We start from the raw sequence: 27279 nt of genomic DNA, 5'->3' as shown, positions 1-27279 counted from the left end.
GCTGTTCTAAAATTCATCCCATTTATCATGGTGGCTATGCTACACAAAATGATGCAGTATGTCCCAGTGAAATGTTTGGAATATTGTCTCCACAAGGATTGTGCAATGGTTATTAATAGGGAGAATAAATGCTAGATCTGTGAGCATTGGGTTCATGAGGATGAAGTCACCATTAGCTGCTTCACTAACCATCTGCGCCAGACTCAATCCACTGAACATGGAGTACATTCTGTGCCTTTATTACCTTCTCTCCTCTTTCCAGGTGCTATTCAATCTGTCAGTTGAGGAAGGGCTGTGGGTGATAATAGCAATGAGTTTTATTTTGTCTGGGTTTTGACCTGAAGATTTTAAGAGATTCAGAGATTGTGAATTTTCCAATTGACTACAGGGACAATCCCATGTGTTTGTTAGGCTACATCTAGACTAACCTTTAAGGAAAATTCTTGCAGTGTTGATATACCCCCAAATATTAATGAAAACCCAACAGCTGTGGCAGAGTCTAAATGACACAACGAGCTACAAAACCAAATCTGGTGTAGAGGCAGATGGCAAAGCTTCACTCCCAGAGGAATTCAATGTCTTCTACACCTGATTTGACCACCTTAACAGCGAAGAGCCACACCTCCGCACTCCCACATCCCATCCTATCCAACGATGATGCGTGTGCTGGATTCAGGAGAGTGAATCCAAGGAAAGCATCTGGTCCGGATGGAGTACCTGGCCGAGTATTAAAAATCTGTGCCGAGCAATTTACCAAAGTATTCATGGATAATCTTCAACATCTCAGGAGTCAATCATACCTGTGCCCAACATGAGTGTAGTAATCTGCCTTAATGACTATCGACCAGTAGCACATAGATCAACAATGATGATGTGTTTTGAAAGCCTAGTGTTGAAGCATATCAGATTCTGTCTGAGCAGTGTCATGAATGCCATCTCACTGGCTCTACCCAAAGCCTTGGAACTCCTGACAGCAAAAATGCATTCATCAGGATACTCATTGGCATTTAACACAATCATTCCCTCAAAACTGATTAGCAAACTCCAAGACCTGGGACTCAACACCCAACTGTGTAATTGGATCCTGCATTTCCTCACCTACAGGCCACAGTCAGTGAGGATTGGTAAGAACTTCTTCTCCACAATCTCCAGCAGCACCAGATCACCATAGGGCTGCGTTATTAGCTCCCTGTTCTACTCAGTTTACACCTACAACTATGTGGCTCAATACGACAATAGCACCATCTAGAAATTTGCTGACGACAGTGATTGTATAAAGAAAGGTGATGAGTCAGCATAAAAGAGGGAGATTGAAAATTTGGCTAAGTGGCACCAACATCAACCTTGCACCCAATATCACCAAAACTAAGGAGGTAATTGTTGACATCAGGAAGGGAAAAGCAGAGGTATATGATCCAGTGATCATTGGGGGATGAGAGTTGGAAAGGGAGAGCAAATTTGTTCTTGGGAGTCACGATCTTGGAGGATCTTTCCTGGACCCAACACAATAATGGCATCGTAAAGAAAGCTCGTCAGCACCTTTACTTCCTCAGGAGTTTACAAAGGTTTGGTATGACACCAGAAATCATAGTAAATTTCTATAGATGTGTGGTGGAAAGTGTGCTGACCAGCTGCACCATGGTCTGGTATGGGGACACCAATACCCCTGAGTAGGGGACACCAATACCCCTGAGTAATGGACACTGCTCAGGACATTACAGGCAAAACCTCCCCACTATTGAGAAATTCAACAGGGAAAACTGCCATCAGAGAGCAGCAGTAATCATCAAGGATCCATACCACCCAGTACACTCTCTGTTATCGCTGCTGCCATCAGGAAAGAGGAAAAGGTTCCATAAGAATCATACCATCAGGTTTAGGAACAGCTGCTATCCATCCACCATCAGACTCCTCAACAACAAACTCAACCAGGGACTCATTTAAGGACTCTAACTTGTGCACTTTATTGATTTTTTAAAATTCTCTCTGCATTGCACAGTTTGTTTACATTAATTATCATATGTTAACATCTGTACATTGTGTACAGTTTTTTTTAAATTACCGATAAGTGGTAGTTGTGCCTTGCCCACTGGAAAAATAATCAAGGTTGTATGTGATGTCATTATGTACTCTGACAATAAAGCTGAAATCTAAATCTGAAATCTGAAAAAGGCTTTCTGCAAGTGATTGGGTCTAATATGATGTTGTTGGAACTTCAATGATCACACAGAAATCCCAAATTTGATGTGCAATTAGTGAATATTTCCCAGCAAGTTCTGGCCCAAAGTGAATGCATCTCCTGTAACTGCTGCAGGAGGTTGTCAGTGCTAGCTTTCTAGTCATTTGCTTTTCTAATATCTTAAATGAATGTTCCTTCAGATGCTGGCTTAACACAACCACTTGCTGTTCATGTGAACTCATGGTGATACTCACCCCCTGTTGCAGCTTCCACCTCAAGGAGGGAATGAAAGCTGTGCTCCACCATGAGAAGAACGAGGACCAGTGCACCACATTTCACGTAATCAAGCATCTTGTCAACAGACTAAAAGATAAATAACAACCATGAAAAATAATTACCATGATTACTTTTTCACATAATGAAATCAACCTAAAATCTACTAAGCCATCCGTACTGGTATTTTGTATATGTCACAATGTTGTCAGGGAACATTGCTTTTCAAACACAAGAAAGTGCATGCGATTTTCTGGTTGAAATAGCTAGCAAATATCAGGGATGTGTGGCTGAGTGTCCACTATGTGCAAAATTCAATGGTGACAGCTGTAGACATAAAATAATCACTGAATGGTTCTTTGGCACAGCGTAAAATGACTGGACTGAAAATGTCTTCTGTTCATTAAGAGTGAACATAGAATGAATGCAAAGTGGGATTTCCCATTTCTTTACAGTTAAACCGTGCCACTTTTAATTATTTTCCATCTACTTCCAATCTTTCAGTAAGACTTCAGAAAGTTTCCTTTTATGTAATATATTTTGCATCCTTAGAACAGTTCTATCCCTGTCAATTAATTTCTACTGAAGTACAGTCATTGTTGCTTCTTTAGTCAGGCAATTTAACATAAATGGCCTACAAATTTGCTAAAATTTGCTGACAATTTAAAGATAGTTTGGAAAGTCATGGAGAGGCCATAACAAAGCTACAAAAGGATATAAATAGGTTTAATGATTTGGGCAAATATCTAGCAATGAAATTGTCTATTTGGTTCCAAAAATAAAAAAGGCCTATTATGGAAATAGTGAAAGAAGAGGAGAGATCGGGGTGCCCTGCTGTATGATTCATAAACTGCAGGGAGAGCAAGTCATTAAGAAACTAACAGGTAAATAAAGATATTTATGGATGCTTGGGTCTAGTGTAGTGTACAAACATGCTGGAGAAACTCAGCAGGTCATTCAGCATCCATAGGAAGCAAAAGGCAGTCAAGATTTCCATAATACCATAATATGCAGGAGCAGAAGTAGGCCAGTCAGCCCAGTGAGTCTGCTCTGCCATTCCATCATGAGCTGATCCATTCTACCATTCATCACCATTCTCCTACCTTCTCCCCATAACCTTTCATACCCTACTATTCAGATACCTATCAATCTCTGACGTAAATACACCCAACTACTTGGCCTCCACAGCTGCGAATTCCAATTTCTGGCTAAAGAAATTATTCCATGTCTTGTTTTAAATAGGCGCCCTTCAGTCTTGAAGTTGTGCCCTCTTGTCCTTGACTCCCCTACCATGGAAAACAGTTTTCCACATCGACTCTGTCCAGGCCTTTCAACATTAAAAATGCTTCTATTAGGTACCCCCTCATTCTTTTGAACTGCAAAGGGTACAATCCAAGAGCCATCAAATGTCCCTCATATGCTAATCCCTTCATTCCAGGAATCATTCTTGTGAATCTTCTCTGAACCATCTCCAATGCCAGCACATCCTTTCTTAAGAAAAGAGCTCAAAACTGTACCCTGTACTAAAAGTGAGGTTTCACCAGTGTCTTATAAAGTCTCAACATAACATTTCTGCTCTTGTATCCAATTCCTGTAGACATGAATGCCAATATTACATTTGCCTTCTTCACTACCAAATCAACTTGGAGCTTAACCTTTAGGGTATCCTACACAAGGACTCCCAAGTCTCTTTGTACCTCTGAATTTTATATTTTCTCCCCATACAAATAATCATCTACCCTTTCATTCCTTCTACCAAACGCATGTCCATATATTTCCCGACAGTGCATTTAATTTGGCATTTCTTTGCCCATTTTCCTAATCTAAGTCTTCCTGCAGCCTCACAATTTCTTCTTCATTACCTGCCCCTCCATCTATCTTTGTATCATCTGCAAACTTAGCCACAAAGTCATTATTCCACATACAACATTAAAATAAATGACCCAGACATCGACCCCTGCAGAACACTACTGGTAACTGGTAGCCGACCAGAAGAGGATCTCTTTATTCCCACTCTGTTTCCTGCCAATCTGCCATTGCTCTACCCACATTAGTATCTTTCCTGTAATTCCATGGGCTCTCATTTTGTGAAGCAGCCTCATGTGTGGCACCTTGTCAAAGGCCTTTTAAAAATCCAAATATATGACATCCACTGCATCTCTTTTGTCCAGCGTCCTTGTAGTTTCCTCAAAAAAATTGCTATAGATGTGTCAGATAGGGTTTTCCCTGAAGGAAATTATGCTGACTTTGGCCTATCTTGACATGCGCCTCCAGTTACTCTGGACAATCGACTCTACAACATCCCAACCACAGATGTTGGGCTATCAGGACTATAATTTCCTGTCTGCTGCCTTCCTCCCTTTTTAAATAGCAGAGTGACCTTTGCAATTTTCCAGTTCAGAATCTATTGATTCTTGAAAGATTTTCAGAACCCAAGGGTCCACTCCATCTGGTCTGGGAGACTTATATACCCTTAGACCTTTCACCTTCCCAATCACCTTCTCTCTAGTGATCGTGACTGCACTCACCTCTCTTCCCTGATACCCTTGGAAGTACAGTATACTGTAAAATACTCATTCAGTTTCTCTGACATCTCCTTGTCTCCCATTACACTTTCTCCAGCATCATCATCTATCAGTCCTAGTTGCCTCTTTCTTACTCTTAATAATACAGTAAAATCCCCGTTATCTAGAATTCAAGAAACCCACAAAAAAATTTGCGGAAAACAAATGGGTAAAAAAAAATACAACAGCTTAAAATTGGCACCCCCTAGTGGTTAGTCTGCCAATCACACAACACACAATCTCAAGCAACCAGCAAATTCACTTAAATTTAGACATTCAGCATGGTAATTTCAGCCCACGCTGCCCAATTTACACCCAATTAACCTACACCCCTTGTACGTTTCAAATGGTGGGAGGAAACTGGATCCCCTGAGGAAAACCCACGCAGACACGAGGAGAGCATACAAATTCCTTACAGACGGCGCAGGTTTCAAACTCTGGTCCCAATTGCTGGCGCTATAAAGGCTTATTCGGCATCTACCAGTCACCATAGGTGCTGGATACTGGGGGTTTTAACCGTACTTTAAAAACCTTAAGATCCCCTCACTATTTTAAATTGAATATTATCAGAGACAGGAACAGAACCAGACAAGGGAAAAATGTTCACTTTGTGCAAATTAAGTTGGTAACCTGAAGATACTAAAGTTTGATAATAAATTTAACATAGCTGCTGTGGAGCATTCCAGATGTGAGATATATCACAACACATCATCAGCATAAAGTGAAACTTTATGATTTTTGAACCCCCCACCTTTGAATGACTGAAATATTTACTGAGTCCTGAAATGTAACACCAGGTCAAATAATAGAGGGCAAAGTGGGAAACCTTTCCCCGTGCCACGAAACAATCTAAAAGGATCAGATCTTTGATTATTAGTAGATAATGAAACCCTAGGGGATTGGTAGATCAATTTGATTCACAATATGAATTCTGGACCAAATTTAAATCTACTCAAAACTTCGAATAAATATGCTCACTCAACCCTGTCAAACACTTTTTCTGCATCTAATGTAATAATATATTCAGTAACTTTAGATGGTGGAGAGTAAATTATATTTATTAAATGTTGAATATTAAAATGTAAGTTGATTGATATAATTAATCTCATCAAAATAAATGTTCTGTTTAAATTTTTATATTTATTCTAGACAATTCCAATTTTTATACCAAATAATTTTTAAAAATTTGGTTGAATCTATTATCTCTTCAGATGTTTGGAACAACAAGAGTCCAAGGTTGAATAAATTTCATTTACAAAAATAGAAAAAATATGGAAGTCTTGCTTCGCCTTTACTGGGCTATTAATATTAAATATATTATTTTCTGGATTCATTACATAGATAAATCAGACTGCCCAGTATGGACACCTATGGAACTGGAAGGCTTTAACGAATTTGCTCTGGCTGCACTGCTTGGTGCTTCCCTTCCATATTCTTTGATTAAGGTAAATAAATTTAAGGCAGTTTGGTAGTCAAAAATTCATTGCAAATTTGGTTTCAATTCAGGTGCTGTTTCGAACTGAAAAAATGTTCTTTATCTGCTCTGATTATTAATAATTTCTTTTTTCCTCCATCTTGCCTTGATCGTGTTTTTCATAAATGGAGAGAAAAGGGTATCACTTCATTTTGACTTATTTGTAGATGGCTGTTTTATGACTTTTGAGTGTTTGTCACATAAATTTAATCTCCCTAATTTCCATTTTTTTTTAAGATCAGTACAACTCTGATTATCAAAAATGGTCAGGACCAGGCCCATTTCGGATAAATGTTTTTTTTTTTGGAGAACTGGTAATTTTTAACAGCCCAGTAGCAAAAGCAAATCACTTGAAACAATGTTTAAATAACAACAAACAACAAGGTAAGGCTTTTTAAGTATTAAAATAATGTTTAATACTCACCAAAAAAAAATGCTGGCCACCGCTGATCACTGACACATCCCCACTGAGGTCCGCTGCTGCCCATGCTGGGAGCCCGAGGTCCACTGCTGCCCCCGCCGGGAGCCCGAGGTCCGCTGCTGCCCCCGCCGGGAGCCCGAGGTCCGCTGCTGCCCCCGACGGGAGCCCGAGGTTCCCAGTCAGTTCAGCTCCAAAAAGATTTTGGATAAATGAGGATTTCGGGTATCCTCGTTTATCCAAAATTTCAGAGAATCCAAGTTCAGATAATCAGAGTTGTACTTTATTTTCAAGTTAGATGTTTTTTGAGAAACCAAATTACTACTTTTCCTTTCTCCCATTATAGTAATTGTATTGACCTTTTTTTTGGTTAAATCCTTGTCAAAAGGATTCAATAGGATTAATTTATGGATTAATTTCTAAAATAAGTTGCGTTTCTATGAATAAAATTAAGAGTGCTTGGGAGAGCAACTTACAAACTATTCTTTCTAAGAATATATGAACCAAGTGTTTAAAATTGGCCCATTCCTCTTCCATTTATGCTCATCATTCACTTATTCAATTCAAGATAGTACATGGAGCACATTTATCCAAAGATAAATTCGCTAGGATTTTTCCTACTATCAACCCTTTAGATGTCAGATGTCATAATGGGGTTGCTTCCTTATTTCATACATTTTGGTCCTGTTCAGCATTAGATCACCATTGGAAGGAAATTTTTAATGTATTCTTCCCTATTTTCTCAGTTACTCTTCAACCTCATTCCATTACAGTTTTATTTGGTGTGGTGGTGATAGTGAACAGTCGATTATCAGTGTCAGATTGCTATGTTATAGCTTTTGCTACTTTAATGACGAGAAGATCTATTTTGCTAAGACTCTAATCCTCCCAGTTATGCACAAAGTATGACCCGAACCTTATCATGCTTGAACCTCAAGAAGGTTAATATTTTGAAAACTGAGGTTAAGCTTGATAAAAATGTGGTACGCTTTTATGGAATATTTCAATGTTTAATGAATAATACATAGGTTTACTATTTTGTATCTAACATATGTAACATTTTTAATCTCTTCCTGAGTTTACTTATTTACATATAAGGCATTTCACCAACATACCGTTAATGTTACCCTCATGGTGGTTTAAGGCGTCCCAGAAGCGTTTTCTTTTCAGTTTAGAGGGTATAGATTTGGATAAATCAGTTATGGTCTTTTTTCTTTTGGATTTTTTTGCAGGAACAAGAGATATAGTATTAAATTCTGTCTGTTAGTTTATCATTACTTGCAATGTTCATTTCTATTCTAGGTACATTGTTATTACTTTGTAACTGTACAGTATACTTTTCTTGTTCTTAAAAGAATTTTAAAAATAAATAGATAATAAATAAATAAATAAATTGTAAAAACGTATACTTTTATTTTATTTGCTGGCCTCCTTTCAAAGTTCTTTTCCTTCCTAATGACTTTCTTAGTTGCCTTCTATATACTTTGCAAAGCAAATGCACTCAACTATCTTCCCACTAATTTTTGCTTCCTTGTTTGCTCTTTCTTTTGTCTTCACTTTGGCTTTGACTTCTCTTGTCAGCCACAGTGATGTTATTTTTCCATTCAAATATTTCTTTTTTTGGAATATACCCTATTGCACTTATTTCTTGCAGAAACTATAGCCGCTGCTGCTCTGCTATCCTCCCAGATAGTGTGCCTTTTGCCAGTTCCTCTCTCATACATCTGTTGTCCCTTTATTTAACTGATGTATGGATACTTCTGATTTTAGTTTCTTATTCTCAAACTGCATGGTGAATGCTATCATATTATGATCACTGCCTCCCTAAGTTTCCCTCATCTTCAGCTCCTTTATCAATTCTGGTTGATGACACAATTGCCATTTCCCTGGTTGGCTCAGCCACATGCCGTTCTGATAGGCATTCTACAAATTCTCTCTCTTAAAATCCAGTTCCTACCTGGTTTTCCCAATTTAAAATCCCCCATGACTACAATAATATTGCCCTTCAAACACACCTTTTCTATTTGCTTTGTAATTTGTTGTCCACATCTTGGCTACTGCTTAGAGCTCTGTATATAACTGCCACAATGTCTTTTTACCTATACCATTTCTTAACTCAATCCATAATGATTCTATATCTTCTGATCCATATCACCTCTTTTCAATGATTTAATGTGATTCCTTACCAACAGAGCCACGCAACCCGCTCTGCTTACCTGCTTATCCTTTCGATATAGTGTGTATCCTCAGACATTCAGCTCCTCATGACATCCATCTTTTAGCCATGGCTCTGTGATAGCCACAACATTATATCTGACAATCTGTAGCTGTACTACAAGGTCATCCACTTTATTTTTAAGCTGTGTGCATTTAAATATAAAATCTTCAGCCCTGTATTTGTTCCTTTTTTTTGTCTGTGTCCCTGTTGCATTGCAACTCATCCTAATGGCTGCAATTTTGCACCACCTGCCTGTCCTTTCACACAAACCCTCTACCAGTTTTCTCTACTTTTTTACAAACTGCCTCTTCACTTAGGTTCCCAGCCCCCTGCCAATCTAATTTAACCCCATCACATCCCCCCCCCCAACAACATTAGCAAACATCTTTGCCAGAATATTGGTCCCCCTCCAATTCAGGTACAACCCATCTCACTTGTATAGGTCATCCTTTTCCCCAGAAAAGGTTCCAATGATCCCAGAACTTGAAACCCTGCTGCTTGCACCATCTTATCAACCACTCATTTATCTGTACTATCATCCTGTTCTAACCTTTCCCATCTCAGAGATTACTACCTTGGAGGTCCTGCTTTTCATCCTCTTTCCTAACTCCCTAAACTTGTGTTGCAGAACCACTCCTGCCTATATCATTGATACCAATATGTAAATGACCTCTGTCTGCTCACTCTCCCCCTTTAGAATATTCTGCAAACGCTGAGAGCCATCTTGGACCTGAGTACCCAGGAGGCAACACACCATCCTGGGGTCTCTTGCAGCCAAAGAATCTCCTATCTGTTCCCCTATCGAGCCCCCTTTGACTTCACCCTTCCCTCTGAGGCTCAGAGCTGACCACAGTGCTATTGGTCTAACTGCCGCCTTGCCCAGATCAATCATTCCTCCAATAATATCCAAAGGGGTATACTTGTTGCTGAAAGGAACTGCCAGAGAGGTGCTCTGCACTGACTACCTATTCCCCTTCCCTCTCTTAACAATCAATGTTTTTGATCATGCACCTTTAAAGCTTTCTATTTAAATCTCCATTGTCACTTCTGGACTTCAACAATGGTATTTCAATTCCACTCTGCTTCAGAATGAGAAATTCATTAGTTTTATTAAAGGTAAGATCTCTTTCTTTTTTCAGACAAACTCTACTGAAGGAATGTCCAATCTGGTAATTTGAGATGCACTTACAGCACTTTTGTGAGGTTAAATAATTTCTTATTCTGCTGGATTTAGTAAATGTACTAAAAGTGAACTGACAATAAACACTCACAGAATTAAAGAGATCAACAAATTATATTCTATGATGCCTAGTATGGACCTTTATAAGGAAAGAGTAGAACTTCAAACACAGCATGATTTATCTTTATCTATTGAGAAGCCACTACTTAAACTTAAATCTCAATTTTATGTACATGGAGAGAAAGGAGGTAAGCTGTTAACTAGTCAACTGAAGGCAGTGGGATCTAAAAGACAAATTACAAAGATACGCAAGAAGAATGGAAACGTTACTCTTGATTATGCTGAAATTAATAAAATGTTTCAGGATTTCTTTTCAGATCTATACAAATCTGAATTTCCTGATAATTCCATTTCAATGGATAGATTCTTGCAATGATTGAATGTTCCCAAAATATCACCAGAAGATCAAAACTTGTTGGAAGTTCCAATTTCAGAATTGAAAGTTTCCTAAGCTATTTCTTTTGGCAAGGCCCCAGGTCTGGATGGCTTTACAGTGGAATTTTTTAAATCCTTGACTAATTTACTTGCCCCTTAACAATTCTGTTTTTTTTCTGGAACCTTACTGGCAACCTTTTATGAAGAGTCAATTTTATTGATTCTTAAAAAGGATAAAGATCTGACTGAATGTATTTCCTATAGAGGCCAATTTCTTTGTTGAATGTAGATTTTATGGTTTTTTCTAAGATTTTGGCCTATCGGTTGGAAAATATCCTTCCCTCTGTTATATCTAAAGATCAGACTGGGTTTATTAAAGGTCGTTATTCATATTTTAACATCCATAGATTATTGAACATTATTTATTCCCCTTTGGATATAATCTGTAGTGGAACTATTTATTTGAAACATTAAAGAGATTTAATTTTGGTATGGGCTTTATACCATGGATTAAATTGATTTATAGTAGTTCCCCCCACCCCAGGTACTAATAATAACAAATCCTCCTTATTTAGGGTGTTTAAGGGAACTAGACAGGGATGTCCCCTTGACCCCTTGCTATTTGATCTAGCTTTAGAACCACTGGCAATAGCCCTCAGAGACACTCATAAGGTTCAAGGGGATTGTCAGAAACGGAGTTACTCATAAGGTTTCTTTGTCTGCAGATGATCTATTTCAGATCCTGAAAGATCTGTATCAGCTATGTTATATGTGTTTTCTCAATTCAGCAGTAAACCTTTTACGATTAATATGCAGGTTCCTATCTACACTCAAGTTCCATTAAAGATTGTCAAGAGATAATTTCACATACTTAGGTATTAAAATTACTAAACAAGTTAAAGATTTAAATAAACTCAGTTTTTAATCCTCTATTCAAGTACGTGAGATTGTCTTTTTCTAGATGGTCTCCTTTATCATGATCTTTAATAGGGTGTATTAATGCTGTTATGGAAACATATAATATATAATATAATATACCTGTAACAACACTTTTAAAATAATATTACTCAAGTTTTTATATCCATTTCAAGTGATTCCTGTTTTCACAACTACCAGCTCTACTACCTACTTGGGGTTACTATGAAATGATCTTACCAGATCTTATCTGGATAGCCTCTGCTTACTGAAGCCTCTCAAGCCAAATCCTCTCAACTCTCCACTCCTACACTGGACCACTCACACTCTAATTACTCCACTCTGGCTGCTACGCTTTAGCTTACCTTTTTTTAAAATGTGCTACTGGCTCTACCTGTGGTACACACTCCCACGAATCGCCGCACCACTTCAGATAAACTACCCTGAAACAAAGCACAGCTCCTGACACTCAGGGCCTTTCAGAGGTGTAGAAAATCAGACAGCCATCAGCATTTCCCAGGCTGGGTCAGATGATGCTTCTGACCCAGCTGTTCACCTCGGCCTCAACCTTCCCCAGGCTAGGTCCTCTGACCCAGGTGTTTACCCCAGCACCAACCTCCAACCCAGGAGCACACCCTGGCCCCCATGTCTAAACCCAGGGGCTCACCCATCCCCAAACACCTTCAGATCAGCATTCCCACTGACTACATCACCAGTTCCCATCCTGATCCTAGCCTTCCCCAGGCTGGAACCATGGATCCTTCTGCCTTTTGCCCCCTCACCATTAATCCTTACCTTTCCTCACACTCCCTCATGCCTCTCCCTACTCCTCAACCCCCTCTACTCCTCTGAGCCACCATTTCTTCCCACCCTTTGGCCCTCCCCACACCCTGACCTTCACCTCTTCCACAACTAACCCCCTTAACCCTGCTCCTCCTCTCCCTCCCTTCTCAACCCTGTTCCTCTTCCTTCTGACCTGAATCCGCCTCCCCCAAATCTGATCCCCATGAATCCTCATCCCTTCCCCCTGATTACCCCACCCTTTGACACTTTCCCCAACTTTAAGCTGTTTGGTCTTTACTATATCCCACAACATTCCCCTCTAAAACAAAACACTCTGACCTCAGGAGAGGCCTCATTTTTATCCCCATTTTCCCACATCTCATCAAGTTCAGCAATGCCGTAATGCCAAACTATTCTTTCATTGTCTGTTTCCAAGCCTATTTCTTCAACCAGCCTACTTCTTCAATAACTTCTCTTTTGGCTCAGCATACACAGGGTCAACTTTTCCTCTGCTATTTTAATAACCACCTGTACATTGGTCCTGCCACCTGCACCCATGATTATTTATTTAAGATTTTAGAGATACAGCACAATTACATGCTCTTTCAGCCCACGAGCCCATGCTACCCAATTACACCCAATTATCCTACAACTTCAGCATTTTATAAACGATGAGAAGAAACCAGAGCACCCGAAGAAAACCCATACAGACATGGGGAGAACATACAAACTCCTAACAGTGTGCATGGGATTCAAACTGGCATTATAACAGCATTGAGCTAACCACTATGCTAAACGTGCCACTCATCAACTTTATCCATTTTGCTCCCAACTTCCACCGAGACCTTAAATTCACATTCTGCCTCTCGTGATTTTCTCCCCTTTCTCAATCTCTGTCTCCATTTCAGGAGATGAACTATTTATAGCCAGCTTTTAAAGACTCACTTGCTCACACAGATACCTCGACTACACATCTTCCCATCCTGTCTCTTATAAGGATTTTATTCTTTTCTCTCACTTCCTCCATCTTTGCTGCATCTGGTCACAGGCAGAAGCTTTCCATTTCAGGGCATCTGAGATGTTCTTCAGAAAATGTGGCTTCCCCTCTACTACCCTTACCTAAATCTCCTCTATTTCCTGCACATCAGTCCTGTCCTCTTCCCCTCAGACCAACCCCCCTACCAACTCCCCACCTCAAAGATAAAATAATGATGGAGTTCCCCTTGTCCTTTTCTCCCACTCAACCACATCCAACATATTCTCTGAAATTTCTGCCACCTGCAATAGGATTCCACCAATACACATATCTTCCCCTCCCCCCTCCGCAACTTCCTCGTCCACTTCTCCCTTCCCATTAATATTCCCCTTGGTATCTATTCCTGTGACCACAAGAAGCATTACATGTGCACTTACACCTCCTCCTTCACCAATATTCAGGGCTCCAAAAAGTCCTTCCAAGTGAAGCAACAAATCAGTTGTGAATCTGTAGGGGTCATTTACTCCCAATGTGGCCTCCTCTATACATGGAGTGCAAGCAATATAATGGGAGATTGTTTCATTGAGCATTTTTGCTCTGTCTGAAGCAATAGCAAGTATCTCCCAGTGGCCAACCAATTCAATTTCACGCCCCGTTGCCACACTGTCATGCCTGTCCATGGACTCATGTGTTGCCAAATTGAGACTACCCGCAAATTGGAGGAACAACACCTTATATTTTATCTTGCCACTCTCCAACTGACTTCACCAATTTCCATTTACACCTTCCCTGGTCTCTCTCTTTCCCTCACTCCATCTTAGCCCTCTGCTCTCTCCCCATCACTTCTCAGCTTCTACTCTCTCAGCTGTATCCACCTATTACCTGCTCCTCCTGTTCCCTTCCTCCCTCTCCCCCCCCCCCACCATTTTTATTCAGGCATCTGCCCGATTTTCAACACTCCTGAAGAAGGGCTCAGGCCCTAAATGTCGACTGCCTTTTAGAAGTAATGGATGCTATGTGACCTGCTGAGTTTCTCCAACACTTTTTTTGTGTACTGCAAGAAGCTAACAGAATGTTAAGAGTTTATTGCCAGAGGAATAGTACACAAATCTAAGGAAACTGTTTCATTTATACTGGAAATCAATGAGATGTCATCTGAAGCAATGTGTTCAGGATTGTTTTTTTCTTATTTAAGGAAGAATACTAATACACTCGAAGCAGTTTAAATAAGGGTCATTGAACTAATACGTGAAATAGCTGGGTTTCCTTTTGAGGAAAAGTTCATCAGGCTAGGATTGATAGAAGAGTGAGAGGGAGTTTGATTGAACCATACAAGACTGACAAAGCCAATGTAGAAAGGATGTTTCCTCTTGAGGGAGAATTTAGATCAGAGGTATAAAAAATATCCAAGGCTATTTTTTTTAGTGCCAAGGGGATGGAAGCATGAGGTAAATAAATACTTGATCAGCAAGAAAGTTGGCAATAGATGAATGGGACATAGAGCTTAGATTACAATTTTATGGTAGAGCTAGTTTGCTGATCTGAGCACTCGTATATATTTAAACAAGAAAATCTTCAGATGCTGGGGTTGAGTGCTGTATACAAAGGTGCTTGAGAATCTCAGCCAGTCATGGAGCATCCATAGGAAGTAAAATCAGGTTTAAGAAGATGACATAAACATCCTGGAGATGTGCCAAATCCCGAGTTGATCAGCAATACGGAGGAAGAGTGCAGAAGAGGTATATCAGAGACCAGTTTCAATAACCAGGAGAATTAAATAGCACATGCCAAGATCCAAAACATCTCAAACCAATTCAAAGCAACATTATCAAGATAAATTTAAAGCTGAAATCCCAGGTTATTTCCAAAGGATGATGCTCAGGATGAGGAGACAGATTTGATGGGAGGAGTCCATGGGGACTTTGAAAAGACAAGAATTTTAAACTTGAAAATGAAAGCCAGTGGAGATCAGGATGTGCAAGGGTGATGACTGAATTGAACTTGAAATGTTAGGACATATACAGTAGGGTTCTGGATGATCACAAGTTGACAGAGGATAGGAGACCATAATAAATGGATGGATGAAGATCAAATGAGAGTACACAGGAGCAAAATCAAGCAATGTCACACACATAAGTGGTCTTTGTGAAGGTGTGGCTACTTGACCCAAAAATTACCTTAGGGTCAAATATGACACAAATTGAACTCTTCCCAATGGTTTAGAATCTGGAGTAAGTTGATGGAACATGAATTGAATAGGATACAGGAAAAATTAGTTAATGAATGGGTTTGTGAGCTAGCAAAATGTTGAAAAGAAATATGCGATATGAAGAAAATTCTAACTCTCCTGGTACTGAACATCCCAAAGCAATCAGATAAGTTGAAGATAATGGAGAGGGCAAAAGTAATATTGGTGTGAAAATTGAAGCTTCATTTCCAGATGATGTTGCTAAGAACCAATATTTTGATACGAAATAGGAGGGAATGAAAATAGATACTCGGAGTTATTAGAGGTGGTGATTCCAGAGTGAGAAACCTTCACTTGTGGTTACTGTGAGATACAAAGGAATGGACTGGTGAGCAAGATTCACCCATTTGGAAACAACAGATATACCATAGCAGAAAACAAACCACTGAGTTTCCCCCAGCAGTTTGGTTTTTGCTCCAGATTCTACCATCAGCAGTCGCTTATGCTTCTATGCGCTGGCTTTAAATGATTTGGTCAACCACATTAAAGTTCACAAGTTGTGAGAGGCAATAGGAGGGATATCTACATCCCAATCACATTAAAATTACTCAATAAGATTTGTTTTGGTACTGCAGCCGGGCCAGAAACATGATTTCAGGTTTTAGACATGGAGCTTTGGAAAGATGGAGAGGAGTTTGAGGTCTGCATTACTCTCAACATTCTAAAGAGAAACAAGGTGAGGTTAATGATGAGGTGGTAATTTCAGGGATGGAAGAGTTGTGTTAGATTTTTGTGGGGCAATGACAGCAAGTTTGGAGAAAACAAAACAAAATGAAAAGAAATCTATTTACAACATCAGAAGGGGAAATGAGTGATGGGAGAATGATATGGGTCCTGAAGACAAAGTGATCTCAGAGACACAAGATGAATGGCTTAGATGCACAGTCACAATTCTTTGTAGAAGGTATGGCTTGCAATATACAAATCAGCAATGAATGACAATGGTTTTGATTGAGAAAGCTTCTTATTCTATAAACTATAGGCCATTTCAGATAGCCCAAAAGTTGAGATGTAAAGGCGGAGAAACTCTGCCAAAATGCATAATCACCTACCTTTCTGAATGTGCAGAGGTGGTCTTCGAGCCGCATATTCCAACCTCTCTCCAAGAGGGATACTCTCCGCAGCGATGTACAGCCGCGCTAAGCGACTGTTTAGGGGCGGGCTAATGATGTTGTCAGTCCGTGACCCATCTCCCCACTCACCCCTCTCCCTCCATCAGGGGTGACGGGGAGCCCTCGGGGCAGTCAGGGCAGCTGGGATTGTCAGCAGGGGCCAGAGGGGTCTGTCGGGGCAGCGGAAGCTGTCAGCAGGGACCGTCGGGGCAGAGGGAGGCAGTGGGGACTGTCAGGGCAGTCGGGACAGCGAGGACTGGTGGGGCAGCAGGGGCTGGCGGGGCAGCAGGAGCCGTCAGGAGGCGGCCAGTGCAGGCTGGGACAGCCACACTGGGCCACTTCGGCCTTCAGGGCCATACTCTGCAGCTCAAAACGTGGCAGAGCAATAGCTGTCTTCCCTATCCATCATCCCCCACGCAGCTGGAACTGTTCTGGGAACCATAGAGCGGTATTTATGATGGGTGGTGCTAAGGCATCAGTCACCCCACTTCCATCGGATCTGGAGGGCACTACGAGGCACCTCTGGATATGAATGGAGCGCTGGAGCAGCCTTTTAGGGCTGCTGTCTGAAAGGTAAGTTCCCATTTTTCCCATTTGCTCTGTAGCCGGTCTCAAGGCAGAGGCCCGACATGAAATGGCCTAAAGATGGCCCGTTTTACATTAAAAACAGAATTGCTGGCTACCCTCAGCAACTCAGGCAGCACGTGTAACTTTGCTTCTTTCCACAGATGCTGCCTGAACTGCCCAGGGTTTCCAGCTGTTTTAATTTCAAATTTCGAGCTTCTGCAGTCTTTAGATTTCCAGGAACAGTGGTCCAAGGATTGGTTGATGGAACTTAACTTGGACAGAGCAAGGTGTTGAACTTTGGACAGTTAAACCAGAGCAAGACTTGCATGGTAAATGGTGTGGACCTGGGGAGTGTCGTCAAACACCACAGAGATCTGTGCCCAAGATGGCAGTGACCATGCATAGCAGCCCAGACCATGAGGGGTGCAAGTTTTGAGGGAGCAGCAGACCAGTTAAAGGCACCATTGTTGGAGAACACCTCTCCACCAAGAAGTAGAAGCATGAGAAGGGACCCTGTGGAGTAGAAAACCATAGCAATGGAACAGCAAGGAGTTCATTGATTGAAGGCCTCACACCTGATTGCGGGCTGCTGGAGACTGACTTCTGGGAGCCAGGTATCAGGACCAGAATTTGTGAGGGTGCCAGTAGTGAGCAGGGCCTCAGATGCTGACTGCTTCCAAAGCACGATGGGGGATCAGAACCAAGGATCAGAGGGCAATGGATGCCTTGCTGGGCAGGACAGAAAGCCATGCTGCTACAGAGCTTACTGGGCTCCATTGGAGGACTTGGAATCCACGGACCCTCAGTGTCCCTGAGGGCCTCTCTTTTGCTTCTTTTTCTTGTCTTTAGACTAGTCTTTGGACTGGTAGAGGCTAAAGAAATATTGAATCTTGGAAAAATATAATTAAGTTGGAAAGGATGCAGAAAAGATCCATGAGAATGTTATCAAGATTGTTGGGTAGAATTATTAGGAGAGGCTGGATCGGATGGGATAAGCCTCCTACTATCTATAGTTAAGAAATAATGAAGGATGTAGATAAGATAAATAGTCATATCAATAGTCATAGGGGAATCTAAAACTGGAAGGCATAAGTTTAAGGTGAGAAGGAAAAGATTTAAAAGGGATCTGACATCCATCATCTTCACACAGAGGGTGGTAGGTATATGGGATGAGTTGTCAGAAGGAGAGGGAGAAGAAGGGAGAATTGTCATGTTCAGGAGACATTTTGACAGATATATAGATGGGAAAAGTTTAGAGGGACATGGGCCAAACCCAGGGAAATAAGACTAGATCAGTCAACATAGACCAAGGAGTCAGCTTCTGCGCTGTAAAGTTCTATGACTCTATGAGTTTTTGTTGCTTATCTAAAAGACAGAGCACCCTCTCATTCTCTTCTGTATTTTCAGCTTCCAGGTTGAAGTTTGCTGTGGATGTTGAATCCATAATCTTCTAACTGGATAGCGAGAATGCTATTAACTAAGATTGAACATGAAAATTAAGGATGTGTAAATTGCCATCAATTAAAATGCCACTGTTGTAAAATTCCTATGTTTTTTACTATGTCAAAGAATAATTAACAAGCATATCATTAATACTAGTTTTTAAATACGATGCAATCTTTTAATTTCACTAGTATATTGTATATGATTTATTAGAAAAATACACACCACTTAATGGAAGAACATTTCTCACCATTGACCAGTGCTGGTTTTTGAAGATAATCTGGAGCAGTTAAATGTGATGATGTGTTGCACGTCCACTTGTCTTTGTTTGGGATCCTCTCTGCATAAAGTTGTAGTACTGGATCTCACTGTATTTATACCCATTGTGACTTGTCATCATTTCCTGCACAAGATAGATTGGAACAAATAGAGCATTTTCAATTGACGTAATCACCTCTCGCCCAAATCCCCACTCAGGAACAACTTTGTAGGATAAAACCCCAGAATTTATTTTCATTCACCGCATGCATTAAAAGAGATTAGAGAAAAGTCCATTTCTTTGAGCATCTAGATGTTTCAGATAGGGTGACATTGAAACTCCAGTTTTACAATAACAAGGTAATTAATGTGTAAAGTCAGTTGAAAGGTTCTTTTCCAAATTTAATCAATTAAAAAGCCAAAAATAAATAATCGAGGATGGATCTGTGGGAGCGCCAGTTGTTTCGAGTACAGATCAAGTGGAGACATGGCTTTTTCATTTCTTTCATGATGGGTTTCTAATTACCAACAGGCTCAAAATGGAAGAAGCAAGCAACAGCAAGTCACAGAGCCATTCGCAGATACAATTCTACCATCATACAAACCTCTGTCTGTATCCCTTGATGGAAAATACAAGAAGTGCAATATCATGACTACAGAGAAAAATTAATTCTTGATAAGCAAGAGGAGAGTGGGGAGTTAAGGCTGCAATCCGACTTCTGGACACACCATCAACTCAGCGCTCACCCGCATTTCCTGTATTTCCCACACATCTGCCCTGGCCCCACCAACCACGAAACACAAGGACTGAAATCCACTCTCCGTCACCTCCCACTCCATCAGCCTCTGCATCAATCACTACAGTGTGACCCCATCACCAGATCCCATCACTGTATCAGCAAAAATCTCCCAGAGGCCAACCATTTCAACTCCACACCCCATTCCCACACCAACATGTCTTTCCAAGGCATCGCACTGCCCGGTTGAGGCCACATGAAAATTGAATGCGTACCACCTTATATTCCACTTTGGCAGTCTCCAATCAGATGACATCAATAGCAGCTTCAATTTCCTGTAACCTCCTCCAGGTTTCTTTTTTTAAAAAATTCTCCACCTCATCATTTCTCATTCCTTTCCCTTCCTTCTCTTACCCCTGCCCATCAGCCACACCTCCCTCATCAGAAAGGATCTTTCTCAGTCTGCTGTTTCCAACCCATCACTTCTTAGCTTCTTTCTCTTCTTGCCCCTCTCTCATGTATCCTCCTCCCTCCCACCTGTATCTTTGCTCCTCCCCTTCCTACCATCTCAAATTTGGATGGATGCCCAATTTTTGACATGCTTTATGAAGGGTTCAGGCCTGAAATTGCCTATTGCTTTCCATGGATGCTGTATGATCTGCGGAGTTTCTCCAGCACTTTTTATAATTCTTAAACATCTGCAAATTCCTTGTTTATAGCCATAGAATTTTCTGCTATGAACAGCTGTGGAAGAAAAGTCATTGGGTACTGTTATGTCCTCAGTTGTACCATCGGAGATCTTAATAAACACTAAGAGAAGCTTGTAAGTTTAGAGCACAAACCTTTACATCTCAGGTTACTGGTCTTGTATGAATACACTGTCACACTAAGCATGCTCACCACTCAAGTCTGATGTGGCTCTTACAGTGTTCATGCTCCAGCATAAAATAGTCCCAGGTTTCCTCTGTATATAACAGGTATATTTAAGATAAAGGTTTTCCATTTTCAGAATATGGATAATCACAGAGACTTTGTGTCCCTGATAGCATCATCTGCAAATGCTTTCAGACTGTGTAAGGAAACTAGAGCTGGATGAATTCTAGATTATTTGGGAGGCTGAGGGGTTTATAGAAAGAATTTACAGTGAGACAGTCACACCTAGGATGAAGGCAACAGGTAGCTAGATGACCATCAGATGCACAAAAAGGAATACAGGTAAGTGTATGGAACAAGGTGCTAGAGAGGGTGTTTAGGTAGGTTCTATTGTAATGTTTAAGAAATATTTGGATGGATAGGATAGGTTTAGAAGCATATAGGCAAATGCAAGCAGGTGGGACGTGTAGGTAGGACATTTTAGTCAGTATGAGTAAGTTGGTCCAAAGGGCCTGTTTCCATGCTGTATTATTCCAGGTATCCCTCTGGCTATTCCCTTCAACAATATGTATATTGGTTTGGATCTTGTTAGGGGGATAACTACCAGCGAAAGCCACAACAACTCTGGCATCGAGTCTGGATCTGATGGTCAGAAGAAGAGGGAGGAGAATGATAGGAGATTCATTAGTTAGGGGAGCAAACTGGAGACTATGGAGGAAATGCCATGTGCCTCATAAATACCAGGGTCAGAGACATCTTGGATTGAATCCACACATCTTGAGACAGAGGGTGAGCAACCAGAAGATGTAGTACACATTCATGCCAATGACATTGACAGGAAAAGGGATGATGTTCTGAAAAATTAATACAGGTTGAGTGCACCTTCTCTGAAATGGGATTTAGGATTTTTTTTTGGATTTTGGAACACCATTTAAAAAATGCACTATTTCACTCAGGCTTGAAGATACATGCATTCACATTATAATTCAAATATTTACATATGCATCTACACTCTATAATGCACTACTTACGTCCACTACATCCTGTTCTCTGATCGGGATTTTTGAACTCTATTATGCATTACTTTACCACCCCCCTCTTGTATTCCAACCTCACTCTCTCAGAACACTCTGCCCTCCACTCTGTCTGCAACAATCCCAACCTCACCATCAAACCCACAACTAGGGTGATGTAGTTGTGGTTTGGGGCACTGACCTCTATCTTGCCAAGGCCAGTCAACAGCTCTTGGACACCTCCTCCTATCAACCCCTCACTATACATCAAGCCACTCTCTCTAAAACTATCTTTAACCTCATCACCTCTGGTCACCTCCCCTCCTCGGCCACCAACCTCATCCTCTCCCACCCCCGCACTTCCCTTTTCTACCTTCTACCCAAGATACTCAAACCCAACCATCCAGATAGACCCACTGTTTCTGCCTGCTCCTGCCCCACCAAACTAGTTTCATTCTACCTTGACTCCAGACCGCCTCATTTTCATGATAGATGTCCAATCCCTTTATACCTCTATCCTCCACACTGAAGATCTGAAAGCACTTTGCTTCTTCCTGGACCAAAGTTTGGACCAGTCACCCTCTACCATCACCCTCCTCCACCTGGCAGAACTTGTCCTCACTCTAAATAACTTCTCCTTCAACTCATCCCACTTTCTCCAAATCAAAGGTACCCAGATGGGTTCCAGCTATGTCTTCCTGTTTGTGGGCTTTGTGGAACTAGCCTACATAGGCAAAACCTCCTCTCGCCCCCCCCCCCCCAACTCTTCCTCCGGTATATCGACAAATACATTGGGGCTGCCTCATGCTCTCACAATGAGCTTGTCAACTTCATCCACTTCGCGACCAACTTCCACCCCAATCTCACTCACCTGATCCATCTCGGATAACTTCTCCCCTTCCCGGATCTTTTTGTCTCCATCTCAGGAGACAAGCTTTCCACTGACATATACTATAAGCCCTCCAACTCCCACAGCTACCTGGATTGTATTTCCTCACACCCTGACCACTGCAAGGATTCCATCCCCTTCTCTCAATTTCTCCATCTCCGATGCATCTGTTCCCAAGATGAGGTCTTCCAGTCCAGATATTCCGAAATGACTGCCTTCTTCCACAAACGTGGCTTCCCCTCCACCACTATCAACTCAGCCCTCACCCGCACTTTCTCCATTTCCTGCTTATCTATCCTGGCCCCTTCTACCCCCAAATGCTACAAACAGATTCCCCCTCGTCTTCACCTACCACCCCACCAGCCTCCACTGTTTCTGCCTGCTCTATTATCCGCCGGAATTTCCGTCACTTACTACATGATCCCACCACCAGACACATTTTTCCCATTCCTCTCAGCCTTCCGCAGGGACTGGTCCCTCTACGATTCCCTCATGCACTCATCCCTCCCCACCCATCACACCCACGGCATCATTCCCTCTGCCTTCAAGAGGTGCAACAGTTCCGCCCACACCTCCTCCCTCACCAAGGTCTGGGGCCCCAACAGGCCTTTCACATGAAGCAGCACTTCTCTTGTACATCCAGAGAACTTATTTACTGCATCTGGTGCACCCCTTGTGACATTCTCAACATCAGAGAGACCGATTGCAGACTAGGAAATCACTTCACTCAGCACCTCCGTTCCATTTGCAACCACAATGACCTCCCAATGGCCAATCATTTCAATTCCGGTTCACACTCTGGTGCTCACATGTCCATGGCTTTGTATACTGTCCCACCCTGACCACCCGCAGATTGGAGGAACACCATGTATTTACCATCTGGGCACTCTCCAGCCACATGACATGAACATGCACTTTACTGCTTTCCATTAAACCTGCTTGCCTTTTCTTTCCTCTCCCCCCCTTTTCTTGCCTTTCCAGTTCTTTCACCCACCCAGCCATGTCCCCTCCCCCTCATTGCTGCTGTCCCCTCCCTCCTTTCTCCATCTATTATCTCCTGCCTTTGCCACCCCTCCTACACTTTTGTTCGGATGCTTGCCAGCATTTTCTCATATTTTGATGAAGGGCTCAAGCCTGAAGCATCAGTTCTGTATCTTTGCCTTTGCTACATAAAGGAAACTGTTTGACCTGCTGAGCTTCTCCAGCATTGTGTGTTTTTACGAATACCTTATGGGTCCACGGACCAAAAAAAAAATCAGATGTTGAATAATTTAGGATTTTGGGTATTTGGATTAGGGGTACTTTAATAATCTGCCTTCCTGTTTTTGCCAAAGTGGATAATCTCGGGTATTTACCTGCATCATGCTCCACCTGCCATGCATTGGCCAACTCACTCAACCTCATCAAATCACATTGGAGTATCATTCTCTTCATAGCTCACATTCACATCCAGCTTTTTGTTGTCTGCAAACATGGAGATTCTGAATTTAATTCCCTCATCTAAATAATTTATATGCACCACGAATAGCTGGGATCTGAACATGGAACATTGCACTAGCCCACTTATCATTGCAAAGAGCTATTTATCTTCTTTTGTTTCCTGTCCTCTAATAACTCTCACTCCATGTCAATATATTACCCAAATGCCTTACACACTAATTTCTTATGTGGGATCTTTATCAAAAGCCTCAAAGTCCAAATTCACTGGTTCTCCCATAACACTCCAATAATTAAACCCTCAGAAAATTGCAGAATATTTGTTAAAGTGTGATTCCTCTTGAGGAAATCAATGTGAACTGACAAATCTTGTGGCTGTCTTTGAAATGCTCTGTTATTATTACCTCTAATGAAAGACTTGCATTTTCTCCATTATCTATGTCAGGATATCTGGTCTATAATTCTGTTTCCTCCTTCCTTATTTTTTTTTATATAAAGTGGTTACTTTAGCTGCTCTTCAACTAGAAGAAAATGATTGATGGTCCTAAAAACATTGGGAAGTGACCACCAATGCATTCACCATTTCTAGAGCCACTTCTTTAAATCGCTCTTGGATGCAGAGTATCATCTGGAGCAGGGGTGTCAAACTCAAATTCACGGAGGGCCAAAATTAAAAACTTGGACTAAGTTGAGGGCCGAACTAAATATTTATTGAAAATTTTCAACAACATCTGCATGTTTTCTCTTCTTTCAACATATGTAATGTTAAACTTTAGGATATAACTTTAGGAGGATAATGTTACAGGTCAGGAGTAGGTAGCTCAAGTTCACCCTTTGCTTGACCTGAGGGAAACATATTTGGTCCCTGTGGAGATGTAGTCAGCATTCACAAGCTGTGTCCATTTTGGCCTGCATCAGGACTCAGCATTTCCTGCTCACTCCTCAGGCTCTAGGCCTCTATTCACCCTGACCAGTCCTTTACCCAACCTCTACTCACCCCTCACTCCACTCGCTCTGCCTCTACCCACCCCATCCTATACACGCCCCTCTACTGCCTCTCCCCTCAACCTGTTCCTCCTCTACCCGTCTCTCACCCTCTAATCACCCCTCCCCTACTCGCCCTGCCCCTCCCCTTTTACCTCTTCCCTATCCACCCCTTCTTCTACTCATCCCTCCCTCTAACTGCCCCTCGCACCACCATAACTTCCCCTGCCCATTACTCCTCACCTGCACCCTCTGCCCACCCCTGCTTACCCACCCACTCAGGCCCAGCGCGCTGCCAATCAGCCTTTGTGGACAGCCACCATCTCTCCCTTCACGTGCAGGGCCGAACCAGCCGTCCCTGGGGTCCGCGCGGGTGCAAGCGCTGAAGGCCGTGGCGACCGGGAGAAATGCGCTCGCGCTGTGGAAGGGCTGTCTGGTGCCAGTCGCGTGGGGCTCGTGCTGCCCGGGGGCCGTGCGCAGCCTGCCATGTCCGTCGCGTCGACAGGAAATTACAGGCGCTCGCCCATCCGCCGCACCGCTCGACAGGTGGGAGAAGTGACTGGTTGTGTGGGGAGCCTTCCAACTGGCTTGCCGGCTGATGACATCGACAGACTTCTCGTGTTACAATTTCTCGTGTTACAATGGGGAAGGATGTGCAATGAAGGGGGAGGATGGTGGGGGTGACATTACCAAAAAACAGCATCGGCTCTCGCTGCAGGGCGGGCCACCTCTAATACATTTTTGAAATGATCTTGAGGGCCAAATATAATTATATGCCCGTGGGCCAGAGTTTGACATGTGTGATCTGGAGGATTAATCTGCTCTTCAATCCCATCAATTCCCTAACATCAGTTCCCTCAATACTGTACTGATTTTCAATAGATCCTAGGCTCCCTTATTTCTGGGAGGATACTTAAGTCAAGCCTGGAGTATTTGTTCAACTGGTCTGCCATTTTTATGCTCATTATTACAAATTGCTGTTTCTTTTTGTAACAAATGTGACTATTTGGCCTCCCATGTATCGTGGACTTTCAGCTGAAGAAGACGGCTGCTTATTATCAAGGGAATTTTCAGGCTTAAATCAATCTGGCATACTGCCAAGGATCAGAATGTTTATGAAATATTATATTTTAGTTCTGAGAAAACATTAGGCTCCTAAGTAACAAAAAATACTTTTTCCTTAATACCATGTTTGCACCAAAGTAGGAAGATTTAATAAAAAGAATAGAGTGGCCCATTCAGAGGTCGACCAAGTCGAACAACTGAAGGCATAGAACCTCTGGGGACAGTATCTTGCCATCAGAAGGGTGCAGGATTGGTTTTAGGCTTGGTTGGGAAGAGGACCGAGTACAGCATGGTGGCCGGGATTTGTGAATGGAGCTGGTGGTTTGCACATAACAGCCAATTAGTGCTGGAAGAGAGGAGCCACTTTAGGAACAGGATGAAGGATAAGAGATCCAAATGAAAACTTGCATGGCTGTTCATCCTGGTCCATGAGGGAAGTTGAGGGTATCCCTTATGTGAATTAGCAGCTTCCATCACCCAACTCAGCTGGGAAATCAAGAGAATTTGCATCTTGCACCAAAATGGACAGTAGAATTCCGATTTCTAAATACCAGTAATTGATCTTTCCCACATCTGGGTGTGGAAATGATTCAAGGCCCACTAAATGGAAATAGTTCCCATATTTCCTGTTTTGAATTTTGCAAACCCCTCTCTTTCAATATGGAGGATAAGCACTTAGCTCTGAAAGGCCAGAATTGTATAAAGCACTAAAATCACAACATTTCATCTTCTTCATTCACTCTGTTTTTCCAGTCTCCATCCCCTTGCCTACCCAGTGGAACTTTCATCATACACCTGTGTTAAAGTTCCCAGATTTCACTCACGTCTTTACAAACTGCTCCTCGCATGGTACCATTCACAATCAACATTGTAGTTGCTCTCAGCTCTGTGGGAAACACATGCTACATCTAACAATCACCATCACTCTCAGTTGGCTGCAACTCACTTTCTCCTGGTGTGTTCTTTTCTTGATCCACAGTTTTTGTTAACCAACACGAGCGATGCCATGAATGATGCTGGTTTTCATCTGCAGCAAGACTTTAAAAAAAGACAGTAATAATGAAGATTGCATGGAAAAGGTTGAGGATTCAAATGCAGATGCAATAAAGGAAAACAATCCAATGAAGGTGGAAGGATAGGATACAATAAGAGAGGGAAGCCAGAGCAAGCTAAACATTCCTGGAAAAGATTCTACCACTTGAGAACATGACCATTTCTCAACTATCCCAGCAAATCTC

The 27279-nt window shown here is 41.8% G+C and overlaps 1 protein-coding gene across 1 annotated transcript in view; it reads right to left on the bottom strand.

Annotated features, from left to right (window-relative positions):
• cga (glycoprotein hormones, alpha polypeptide) overlaps positions 1-27066 on the bottom strand; it is a 46250-nt gene extending 19184 nt beyond the window's left edge. The window contains exons 1-3 of the mRNA XM_069930412.1: positions 26988-27066; positions 19036-19188; positions 2434-2542 (exon numbers count right to left, since the gene is read on the bottom strand). Coding sequence (XP_069786513.1) covers positions 2434-2542; positions 19036-19038 — 112 coding nt within the window. The 5' untranslated portion in view covers positions 19039-19188; positions 26988-27066. The remainder of the gene's footprint in view (positions 1-2433; positions 2543-19035; positions 19189-26987) is intronic.
• Positions 27067-27279: the final 213 nt, after the last annotated feature.

The sequence above is a fragment of the Narcine bancroftii genome, chromosome 4 (genome assembly GCF_036971445.1).
Source record: "Narcine bancroftii isolate sNarBan1 chromosome 4, sNarBan1.hap1, whole genome shotgun sequence".
Lineage (NCBI taxonomy): Eukaryota > Metazoa > Chordata > Chondrichthyes > Torpediniformes > Narcinidae > Narcine > Narcine bancroftii.
The sequence above is the reverse complement of the archived record's forward strand: the minus strand, read 5'-3'. Positions and strand labels throughout refer to the sequence as shown.